This window comes from Mus musculus, chromosome 15 (genome assembly GCF_000001635.26).
Source record: "Mus musculus strain C57BL/6J chromosome 15, GRCm38.p6 C57BL/6J".
NCBI classification, from domain to species: Eukaryota; Metazoa; Chordata; class Mammalia; order Rodentia; family Muridae; genus Mus; species Mus musculus.
The window spans coordinates 71,978,448-71,990,751 of record NC_000081.6 but is presented as its reverse complement, the minus strand read 5'-3'; the positions used below and the strand labels follow the sequence as shown (position 1 = coordinate 71,990,751).

Here is a 12,304-nt window from a genome sequence, read left to right as displayed (position 1 = left end):
GTTTATATCTCCATAAATTGATTTTCCTTAGCCTATATCTCCCTTGGCTCTCTTATCTGTTGGGCTCAATCACATTGTTTCTTAAAAACTATTAGTTTCTTGAAAATTTTGTGCAGCATGTTTTGATAATATTCATGATCAGCCTGACCTCCTTCCAGATCCACCAGCCTCCCCTAATAACCCAAATTTGTATGCTATTAAAAAAAACACAAAACAAAACACAAACAAACAAACAAACAAAACCAAAGCAAAGAAAAACCAAACCAAACAAAATCAAACCAAAGAAGGCCTATCAAGTCCACTTTGTGCTGCCCATATATTCTTGGGTGTCTAGCCTTCCACTGGAGAGTGGTCTACTTCCCAGGGGATACCTTCTTAAAGAGAGGTGACTCTTGCTTTCTCAGAAGCTATCAAATCCAGGAGCATCTCAGCAAGATATGGGACTTTGTGCCAGTCTCTCCTCTCCGTGCTGGGGATTTGGTCTGGCTTGAACTTGTACAGGTTTTGTGCATGCTGCCATAGCTGTTCTGAGCTCATATAGTCAGCTACCCTCATGTGTTTAGATGTAAACACTGTTTACATGCAATTGTCTACCACCCCTGGCCCTTAACATTTTTTTCTTCTCTTTTGCAACGATCCCTGAACCTTGGGAGGAGGGTGTGTGATCTAGTTTTTCCATTTAGGGCCGAGGACTTCCCAATTTCATCTCCGTATATTAGCCATTTGAGGGACTCTGTATTAATTGCTCTCTACTACCAAATAGAAGAGATGCATTAATCTATGGGTATTATTGTAATTCATTGGAAGTCTTATTTAATACTATATTCATTTAACAGAATAATAGTAGTAGGTTTCCCAATAGGGCCTATGACCTGTTTGTTCATAAGTTCCTGGACCACTAGCGTGTCAGGCATGGGGTTCATCTTGTGGAGTGGAATTAAATGCAATCAGAAAGCACTTGATTCCTCCATAAGGTTCATGCTGCTATTGCATCTCTGGACATGTCTCACCAACACAGTCATTGTGGTAGCTTACAGGGGCAATAGCTTGGCAAGATTTGTCTCCATATTTTTCCTCTGACAGTATGCATGTCACCTTCCAGCTCTATGAAAGGTAGCCGGTAGCAATGAGGCTTCCAGTTCAGCACTGGATTGATATCTCCATGTCTTATGACTCAAGAATCTTTAGCAATAGAGTCTTCAAGTTTTGGGGAAGTAAGCAAAGCAGTGACATTAGCATGTAATGTTTAGGGAATCTATGTAACTCCACTGGACAACTCCCAAAGAGACAACCCATTGTGGCACTAGGCTATTTTATCTTTTAGCCTGTAGTATAGAACCTAAGCACTGACATTTTTTCTAGCAGGACTCTATTTTAGCTCTATCTATCTATCTATCTATCTATCTATCTATCTATCTATCTATCTATCCATCCATCCATCCATCCATCCATCTATCTATCTATCTATCTATCTATCTACATAACACACACACACACACACACACACACACACACACACACGTTTCCATGTGACTTTTTGAAAGGTCTTCATTCTTATCCCTTTCTGTATTCCTTCCTCCTTTACCCTACCCTTCCATCCTCAATACTAATGCAATCCCTCATGTTCAATGAATCACCTTTAAGCTTTTATACTATTGATCATTTCTGAATTACTTGCTCCTTTCAGAGGAACTTTTGGGTAGGCTAGCAGGTGCTCCTGTGGCCTGAGTCTCCTGGTGTCCCTGACCTGCTGATTTTGTGTTGCTAATATTGATTTGCATGTGACTCTCATTGATATATAAAGTTGTGAGCTCAGTGGAGGTGTGGGCAATGCCATGATCATGTCTTGCTGTAGTATGATATCTAGAGTCAATGCTTAACAATGACATACATGCACAGAAGAGTTAAAGAATAGGAGGTTCCCAGCACCCTCTTTGTCCACCTCTGTACTGTAGGTAGAGTGGGACTTATTGCTCTCATAGTCCACAGGGAAATGGTAGGCATGCTTTCTTATCTGTCTGTTTCCTTTTCCTTTTTTTTCAGATGTGCTCTGCCCAAGTGTCCGGGTAGAAGGAGATCGGTTTAAACATACCAATGGAGGAACCAAGGAAATTACAGGTAAGAGAGACTCCAATACACAAGGTTGCTTTCCTGTGCAGCTTACAGGCATAAGGGTGGCCTCGCTGACTCTTCTGTCACCAGTGTCCTGGTGGAATGGTTTGAACCATCCAGGTAGCAATGATTTCCCTCAACAGTGAGGAACTTTATGCAGTGTTCCCTTTGGCAGGGTGGGGCTATCTAAAAACATTCATTCCAATGAGTGCAGCAGGAATCGGTGAATAAGCCAGCCAATAATGACAAATATTGAACAGATGAATGAATAAGTGGAGGGACTTCAGAGAGGAGGGAGATGGATGGATCAGCATCATAAATGGATGGGAAACTCAGCACATGGGAAAGCAGACATGTGACAGAAGACCAGAGGCAGAGAGAAGCATTCAGGGGCTATTTAAAGGCCATCTCCAACAATGCCAGGAAGAAGGGCCATGGTAGCTGGCGGAGTGTGGAGAGTTGGTGTCTGCATTGCTCTGACTGTGTTATGCATTGGTTACTTCTCCTGTGGCCACAAATCCCATTTAGCACTTTGAGTGTGTGGTCTGTTTGTTTCTCCTCTACTTTTCTCACCAAGATATGTCCTCTGACACTAGATCCTTTTCTTCTTCATCCCTCCTCCATCTTCCTTGGGTTCAATCCCAGCTGTGTGCACAGCTCCCTTCCTGGTCAGCCAGCACCTGAGGTTGAGACTATGTATGATGCAGACATATCCAGTCTGTCCTTTCTATGTGCCCAGTGGACTATAGCAATGCAACATCTGTATCTTTGAGCCTGAGGAGTTTTGTAGGAGAGGCTTCTATGCCTGTGTGGGGAAGAACTGACGCTCCTTGAAGCACCTCCCACCATGACAGTGCAGAGCCAGACCAGTGCACGATCCTTGGGGTGACTTGTAGATGCATAGCAGACCCTGGCTCCCAAGGCTTTCATGAAGGATTCAGTGTGATAGAGTGTGAGAGTCTGCTGGGTAACTAGCTGCATGCTTTAGTCGCCTTTGCACCATCTTGCCCACCCAAGCAACTCCAGTTAAACTTCTGCTACTTTTGGAGTAAGCCACAGCAGACAGAGCCAGCCAATCTGTTCTTGCTGATTGGGTGTATGACAGGCAGTGATTACTCAAGGGTCCTGTCACTGCCACAGTTTCTTTGTCCAACTCACAAGATGAAGGTGACTTTGACTGGTTCCCTTTGATAACTCAGATGCTTTGTAGTGAGCTTGTTTGTAGCTGAGACGCTCTGCCCAGGGTGGGAAAACACTGCAGAATTTGAATTAGACATTTCCACTTTGTGCTTTGGTGATCCCCAGCGGTGCTCTCAGACAGTTCATTATCCATTTCTACCAGGGGAGTGCGCCTATTCAGTTCTATGCAGGGCATCTTCCTTTGAAGTCCCTTTCAAAGCCCATTCTTACCTGGCTGCTTTGTCTGCATTTTGGCATTGTGAGGCACATGCCTCTAGAACAGCATTTCCCAAGTAATTTATTATTTGATGTGTATGCCCATGATGGGAGCATTTATGATAATGGTGACATTGATAACATCAAGGGCAGCAGCCAGCACCACTTACTGAGAGCCCATGCATTTTCTCCCTTAACTAACATGGCAGGTGAGATGCACATTGTACTGGCACGGTTGGGAAATCTGTGTGATGCACAGTGATCACTCTAGGGTTCAGAGGGTAGCTGCTTCTGCATTTTATTCCAAGCCAAGCACTCCAATCTGAAGGTATGAAAACCATCTACTTCCTCTGCAAGCACATGAGCTGTTTGAAATCAGGACCTGTCTCTCTCTGCATATTTGTCTATGTCCTCAGGGTATGGGGTAGTGCCTCTTGCATGTGGAAAGAATTTAATGTATTTTGAATGGATTAATGGATAGATAGATAGATAGATAGATAGATAGATAGATAAAATGAAAGAAAGAAAAGCTTAAAGTTAAGTGAAAAAACGTAAATGAGTGGAAGGAGATTGGATGAATGAACCAAAGATTAAAAGATGGATCTGTTGGGAGATGATAAAGGTATGAAGGAGGAAAGGGGGTAATGGGGCAGAAGATGAAGGAACAGATGACTCTAGCACAGGGTGTGTAAGTCAGAGGAGTCCGAAGCTTTCCTGTCCTGCAGACTAAGAGCGTTATGGTTTTGTTTCTTTTCTGTTTCTTGCTGAGGGATTCAGAGGGTGGGATGTGTGTATGCATGCCTGTGCATGTACTTGGGTGTGTTCTGGATCTGGCTCATGTCCATGTGTATGTGATCATTTATGTGACTGTGCAGAACTTTGAACAAGTGGCCTTATCTGTGGTATATGAGGAGGAACCATCTGAAAATTGCTTTGGGTGCTTGGATAGATAAGAAATTCTCTGCTATGAATCCTCTTCCCTTCATTCACAGCCAGTGGAGTCCTGACACCTCCCCTTCCCTCTGTGAGCTCCCAAAGATGAGTCACAGTATAGGATAGGGATCTGGGGAATATCAACACAGACAACAGTTTCCTGTGTGTGCCGCTTTGGATGCACAGATACCCTGCTTTTTCTTCAAAGTCATTTAATAAGTACCAGCCTCAAGAAAGTGTCCCAGCTACATTGTGGCTGAAGAGGGAGTTATAGAGAGATTATCCTCCAGTTTGTCAGTGGCGTTGTAATTGATAAATCAAAGATGCCTTTTTGGAAAAAAACAATGCAGCTCTCAAAGTCCTTGCTTCCAGACATTTTCTTAAATATCTGTCACATTTTAGGGATCATTCAGCCTGGGAAAGTGAGGCTAAAGACAGACTAGACAGTGGTGGCACACGCCTTTAATCCCAGCACTTGGGAGGCAGAGGCAGGTGGATTTCTGAGTTCGAGGCCAGCCTGGTCTACAAAGTGAGTTCCAGGACAGCCAGGGCTACACAGAGAAACCTTGTCTCGAAAAATTAAAACAAAACAAAACAAAACAAAACAACTCAAGACAGAATAGACAAAGATATTGACATTATATTTTAGATCAGCCTGCAGCTGGTTATACAGATGGCTGCAGATTAAATTTCTGATTTCTTTTGGATCCCATTTGTACAACAGGAGATCTGAAGAATGTTCTGAGAGGCCCCAGTTCTAATGACTTCTCTGCTAATCCTTTGTTCCTGTAAGTGTTATACATCTCCCCTGCACAATGGCCTAGGTCTCCCTTTCTGTGGTCAGCTGGGTGGTGATGAGGCATTGCAATGCCTGAGATGCTTCCAATTAAAGAACTGCTGTTCTAAGATGTCAGTCCACCTGGCCTTAGAGTCAGTTTACCATCCAAGAGCTTTCTGGCTTCCTCTGAGCCAAACCCTTGAGTTTTTTGTTTGTTTGTTTGTTTGTTTGTTTGTTGTTGTAGGTAATTCAGTACCCACCCTCTGTTGTCACTTAGTAAATTGCTTGTTATTGGAAGTTTATCTCGCTCAATTCTTTGACTTCATTGAAACCAATAAAGACGTTTTTGGTTTTTGGTTTTTTTTCTTTCTCTGTTTTCATTTTCTTTTGAGACAGGGCCTCTTGTATCACACACAAGCTGATCTCAAAGTCAATCTTAGGTAATGATTGGTGCGAGGGAGTACAGTAAAGAAACTGCAGAAGTGCAACTCCATTACGGGGAGGTTTTTATTATGGATAAGAGAGAGAAAACATTGGGAGGCATCAGGAACAGTCTAGCGCAGTGGTGGGGGATGAGGGAGTGAGAGGATACTAGAGAATGTTGGGTTATAAGGAGGATGAGTAGCTGGGGGAGGGAAGCCTATGAACTGGAGCAGCCTGGGAGTTTGGGGAAGAGGCAGGGTGAGCAGGGCCAGCATGGGCTTTGAGATGTAGAACAAACACATGTGAAGAGGGGAGTTAAGAACCTGGAGGCTAGCATGGACTTTGACATGTTGGAAGCTGCCACTTGTGTCAGTGGAGAGCCATGTGTCTCCTTTGCCAGAGACAGGGGAAATGGCTCCTTGTAGTGGGCAGATGTCTTGTCTCACTAGTTCCTGAGGAATAGTGTCTTCTATCTAACCACTGGAAATCCTTCTAGAGTCCACCTTGAGCTCAATTTTGGAAATATGGACTGCCTGAGACCTAACAATGGTGGCTTTGAATTTCTGGTTGCTTCCTGGTCCAAAACCGTGTATTCCAAGGGCAGAGAGTATTGTAGCTGTCATAGATCCTGGCATTCAAAGCAGCAGTGGAGGCTGAGTAACCAAAGCATTCTGTAACTTCTGGGTTTCTAATCAAGACCAGGTCCAGGTGTGTCTGAAGGCAGACACCCTCTTTCCCTTTAGGCCTCCCCCATTTGGCTCCTTAGTGTCATCTAGGAGCTTTTCTAGAGGTTCAGTCCCTTTGCCATAAACCCTAGGGCCTCCAATATACTGTGTAGCATCCTTTCTCTAGGCAGCAGCCCTTGACAAGAGGCAACTCCAGACCATGACTGACATGAACCACTAAGACACTGCTCAGATCACTTTAAGGGCTGGCCCAGGTCATTACCATTCTAATCTATTCTACTTTTCTCTGAGCACAAATACGTCCTACTAGGTCCCTTGTCCTTGTTCCTTCTGGTATTGGTTTGAGGACCATTCAGAGGCTTCTAGGTCAGACCCCACACCCCAACAATCTTTTCTACTGCTGGGTCCCTTCTGTGTACTTCAGGAACAGGGCCTGTGTGCAAGCCCTGTGGTTGTCATAACCTGTCTAGAGCCTCAGGGTACCTGGCCCCTTTGCCTGTAGGTGTGCTCAGATGGTGGTCCCTGGGGCACCCAGCCAGCTCTTACTCCAAGTTGGATGGGGAGTATAGCACCCTGACTGCAGAAGGGATTGGCTGCACTCTTAAGAGTTTACCTCCCTCAGTTGTATGCCACAAGCTTTACAGCAGTTCATGGCCTGCCTTGGTCATTACTTGGAGTCTGGTCCTGCATAGTCAGGATGGTGCTATCTCTGAGGTAGAAGGCTCCTATGTCATGGATTTAAGAAGATAGATAGCTACAGGTTCCCTTCACAGACTCCAGAGAGAACTGTTGGCATCCTCTGAGTGACTACTGGGCTCTGGCTACCTTCAGGAACCTTATGACACCATTGGATTTAAATGTCTTGTTAGCCCAATAAGAAATCATCTCTTTTTTCTAGTTAAGAAGGCAGGCTCAACAGAGTCAGGCAGCTTCCATAGAGTCTGTGAAGGGATAGAGAGCTTTGGCTTCATGAAATATTCTGAGAACCTTCTTTCTCCTGGTGTGCATGAAAGTGCTTCCTTCTACCTTGTCAGCAGACAAGGTTTAGGTTGCATCTCCAGGCATGCTCACTGAGCCAAAGGTTCCTTCACTGCATGTATACTGGACATTCAAACTTGCTGTTACACAGGCAGTGCAGTGTGCTTAGAAGGTAAGCTGGCCATGAAGAATAATGTTAGAATGAAATGGATAGTTCAAGGCACTAACAAAACATGAAAGGCAAACAATTTCAAGCTCCACCCAGATTACAGACATGAGAACTCACGTCTAGGGAGAAAGTGAGTCAGCTAAGGTTCCAGAAGACCAGGGCCAGGGAGACCCAACTTTCCATCTCCTTCTGCTAGTCTTGTTCAATGCTTCCTATGGGAAAGGAACTACTCCTGCTGTCAGTCAGGGATGAAAGTTACTCAGAGCAACTGGCACTTAGTGAGCATTTGGTGTGGTCCTCCAAGCTGAAGTTCAAAGGGAGACATATAGTGTCATGGGCTCCCAAGTCTGAATTCCATCACACTGTCAGCCTCTATCTAGCACAGGCATTGCTCTCTGGAGGTTTGGTAGGCGTAGGCTGCAGGACTTTGCAACTCTCCAGATTGGCCAAGATACCTTGGCTAAAGCATCTTGCTATGTGATGTAGGAAGGATGCACTGGAGGTGTGGTGAGTTTTGCTCAGCAGGTCGCCTATGACTTACTGAATGATGTTCACCCAGGGTCTCATGTTAGGACAGATTCATCTCCTGGGCACCTAAGTCCTCTGAGCAACAGCCAGGAGCATTACTGGTTCTGTCACAAAATATGCCAGATTCTCATGATATGTGACTGAGACACTTTAAACTTTCACCCTCATACTTACCACCCCCCACGTTTAAAGCCCATGGCCATGGACATAATTATTCTACACAGACAGTGACTCTCATCTCTTAAAGGGAAACCAAAGCAAGCTGAAGCACTCACCTTTCCTTAAGGCAATACTGCAAAGGCAGTTTATTTCATGCTCACATTTCTCTCTCTAAAATCATGAGATTTCAAATCTACAGACCACAGGACCGCAGTTCAAGCAAGATCCAAGTAAAAGGCTGCAGGAAGGAAAATCTTAAGTTGTGGGCGTTTCTAAAGGGTCAGCAGCATCCACATTCGAGCTTCTAGAACAGAGGTCCTCCCACAATAGGAGGAATCAGAATATCTGTATTTGTCTTGTACTTGACCATGAACCGGGATGCTCTTAGCTCTTACATTCCAGTGTGGCAATGGGTGTCTACATTCCCCAGTGATTTATCCTGGGGCACTGGACTTGATGCTACATGACTCATAGCTTGGCTGCTCTTGTCTTCCCAATATGTGTTCTTCTATCTAAGTTCCCACCTTTTGTGGGGAGGGTGGGCAGGATAATTGTCTTTGGAGAGAGTGAACTAGCTGTTTCATGTGTTTCTCCTATCCTTCCTCTGCCAAACTCACTCCCAACTTTCTGTTTGCACAGGTTTTGACTTGATGGATTTGTTCAGTGTGAAGGAAATCTTGGGGAAGAGAGAAAACGGAGCCCAGAGTTCCTATGTACGGATGGGTTCCTTCCCTGTGGTGCAGAGAACTGAGTGAGTGGTCCTTTCTCCTTCCATAACCTCTGGATGCCCTGGGAAGCAGGGTGCAGCCAGCCACAGGACATCGCTCAGCACTGAGCTAATGGTAGCATACTTCGTGGTGCCTGGTGAAGTCACACTAAGTTGATGCAGTTTAGCTACAGGTCTGGGAGTTAAACTGGTCCTTTGTAGTTCCCTGATCATTGCACCAATGATTTTCTGGTTATTGTGTGTTTTATCCATTTATGGATACAGTTTTCTTTCAGCTCATGAAATGGCAACCATTTTTATGGTTATCATCATATAACATTAGCCATGGCCTCACATAACAAATATCTCCTAGAATCATATATTGGTTTTTGGACAGTGAAGATTCAGTTTCCATGTTAACTGGGGGCCTTGTTTGTACTTTACCAAATGCCTCATTTTTTTTCTGTCTCCACCTGAGATGAGCATCTCTGCCTTGTGATGTTGAGAAGCTGCGCTGGACAATATATTTTCTCCAGTATCTGATCCCCCTTCATCTCCAGTGAAGGGCTAAAAGTGCTCACACACTGAGTACTCCATGCTCACTGGAAACAGGCAGATGCTTTGAAAATTAGGATGATCCTGCATCGTGTGATTCCCTCCTCCATCTTGTAACTCTTTAATTGCTTGTTAATCTCCTCACACTCAGAGGACAGAAAGGGTGAACTGGCCTTGAGGATCACTGTTGGGGTCTCATTATTTGACCCAAGCCTCATTTGTTGGGTCCTGTATGTTTAGAAATTTACAGGCATGTCCCTCCTACTACCAGGCCCTTTGCCGGTGTCCTTTCCTCTATCCTGGATACCCGCTCTGGTCCTTGTTCCAGTGCTGGGCTGTAGATGATACTCTCTGGGAACCTCGTAAGTCAGGCCTTGCTTTCTTCTACTCTCTCAGCACACACACTCTTGCACTGAGCATAGTGAACTTGAGGCCAGTGAGTTAAACTGCAAATTGCTTTTTTTTTTGTAGACAATTTTTGTTGTCTAGTTAGAAGCGTTAGGAGAGGCGCAAGCCTTGGTCTCTTCCAGTGTCTCATCACAGTGAGAGAAGTCAGACTTAGCTCTCCATGTAGGCTGGAGTACAGCATTGAGTTCACTGAGTATCCTGCGGGCCGACTCTACTTCAGACTGTAGTGTCACCTCACCCATGGCTCGGAACCCACATTCCATGAGAGTAAAGGAGAATGAGGGGCCCGACTCCCTGTCTGAGCTCCATCTTTTCACCTGTGGAACAAGGACTGTACTCTGACCTCCCAGATACTGAGTATGCTCTTCTGCAGTGGTGCACAGATGCTTGGGGTGATGTGTGTCACCTGGTCCTAGGCTCATTTAGGGGGAAATGTGAGGGTAGTCAGACTCTATACTATACTGTTATTTCATCCCCCTCCTTAGGAATTCACCAGCCACACTGCTTAGAAACAGAAAAGCACCACATATAATTTCACCTCAGAGGAACATTCAATAAGGAACAGAAGTGAGAGAGTTACACAAATGTAGCGGATGCCTCACAGACCAGGCTTGTTCTCCTGGGACACCTGCCATTCCTCAGAATGTCTTTAAGTTCTCACTCTGCAGAACAGGAGGCCAGGCAAGCTTCTGGGTGATGAGTTTAGCTGTGACTCTGTCCATTTCCCTGAGTGGGGATTTCTGTGTGTATCCTGTTTCATATTGCATAGTTTCAGGTCAAAACATCACTCTGACATCTCAAGAAGGGGCAATTTCCTTTTGCTTCCTAATGCTTTGAAATGTATTCGTCCGAATATACATATAATTTAATTTGCACATAATTTTATTCATAATTGGAAGAGACTTCACATTCAACAGTACTCACTTTAACACATAAAGGAGACAGGAGACATTTTACACATCTTCATTTAATTCTCACTATAATAAAATGAGGTGCGCAGGGCAGGCATTACTCTCGTTTATCTGCTACAACATCTGAGCTTCTAAGGAAGTCAGTCAGTCACTTGTTAAAACCTCAGAGATAACAGGAGGCAGTAGCTGGCCTCATTGTCAAGTACATGAAATCTAAAGCCTTGTTCTTGGCTCTGTAATCTCATATTTGCTTGGCTATTTATGATTTATGAAATTTTGATTGGATTTCCCACCCTTGACTATACTGATTCCTCCAAATTATATGTGTGTAGTTATGTACATGTGCACTATACTGTTTGTATCTCTCTCTCCTTCCCTCTATCCCTCTATCCCCCATATGTGTGTGTGTGTGTATCTCAACTATGATGTGTACCCAAATATATATATATATAATGTGTGTACCCAAGTTTGTTTGGGTACACACACTTGAGATAATCCAAAATTATAAGAAAGTGTATTCAGAAAGAAAACAATAGCGAGGTTCATGAAGGAAGGAAGTAGTAAGGGGAAAGTGTCTTGGGTGGGGAGGTCCTGTCTCTTCCTACATGCATGGTGATTAAAGGAGTTTCTAACTCCTGAGGGAAGCCTAGGTTCAGAAGGTGATGGGCAACTTTCTTCCTGTCTGTATATGATCCTCATGATGTCTTGCCTTAGAGGATGACATTGAACAACTGCGTCTCCTCTGCTTGGATACATAAGTGGAGAGTCCGTGAGGACCGGTCTTAGCTTTTAAGTTTTTAGCTACATAAAGGATCCCTGAGGATCTGCAAATCGAAGAAGCAGGAACCCAGATGCTGCCCCACTTCTCTTCCTGACTGTCTGGCCAGACAGCCTCCTTCTCCTCCAGCAGCAAAACCATTGCTGTGTGTGTTTTCAGAGGCAGTCTTCCACCCCCAGGGTAGACTGTGGCTTCCTCCTGGACAGATTCTGCAGAATGAAAGAACACTTGGCTTGTGGTTAAGAGAAAAGCTATGGAGAGAGCAGACCCTCAGGTGTGAGCTCTGTCTGCCACATCCCTTGAGTCAACCCTAAAGAGTCCAGGTTCCCTGATTTATCATGCAAAGATCAAAACATATCCTTCAGAAATTCTTTCCAGGATGGAATGGGATGGAAGCTCGTGTCCTCATTATACTATGTCCTGCAACATACTCATTTTAAAATTAAGAATTAGATTAATGTCTTGGGAAATACGTATGTGATTTATTGAAGAAATGCAAAAAAAAAAATGGGTTAAACTTTGTTTTGATAGTACGGAAATCCTAGCTAGAACACAGGTATCCACCAGAGCAAGTCTGCAAAATTTGGTGGTGTCACGGTCATCCGGGGGGAGGGGGGGGTGTTACTTGGTCTTTTCCATGGCCATGGGAAACAAGCCCCTCAGTGTCCTCTGAGAAAATTAGCCTAGCCTGGAAAAAGAAAGGCTTTTGCATGAAAACAGCATTTGACAGCTTTCATGGTTCTTTATTCTCTAGCACCTGTAGGATGCCTATCCTACTGGTGGCT

General features: G+C 44.4%; 1 protein-coding gene across 4 annotated transcripts in view; it reads left to right on the top strand.

Annotated features, from left to right (window-relative positions):
- The window catches only part of Col22a1 (collagen, type XXII, alpha 1), a 355,185-nt gene that overhangs the window by 160,228 nt on the left and 182,653 nt on the right, over positions 1-12,304 (top strand). For all 4 annotated transcript variants that reach the window (XM_006521382.4, XM_006521381.3, XM_006521378.4 and 1 more), the window contains 2 exons: positions 2,044-2,118; positions 8,801-8,912. In XM_006521382.4, the coding sequence (XP_006521445.1) occupies positions 2,044-2,118; positions 8,801-8,912 (187 nt within the window). The remainder of the gene's footprint in view (positions 1-2,043; positions 2,119-8,800; positions 8,913-12,304) is intronic.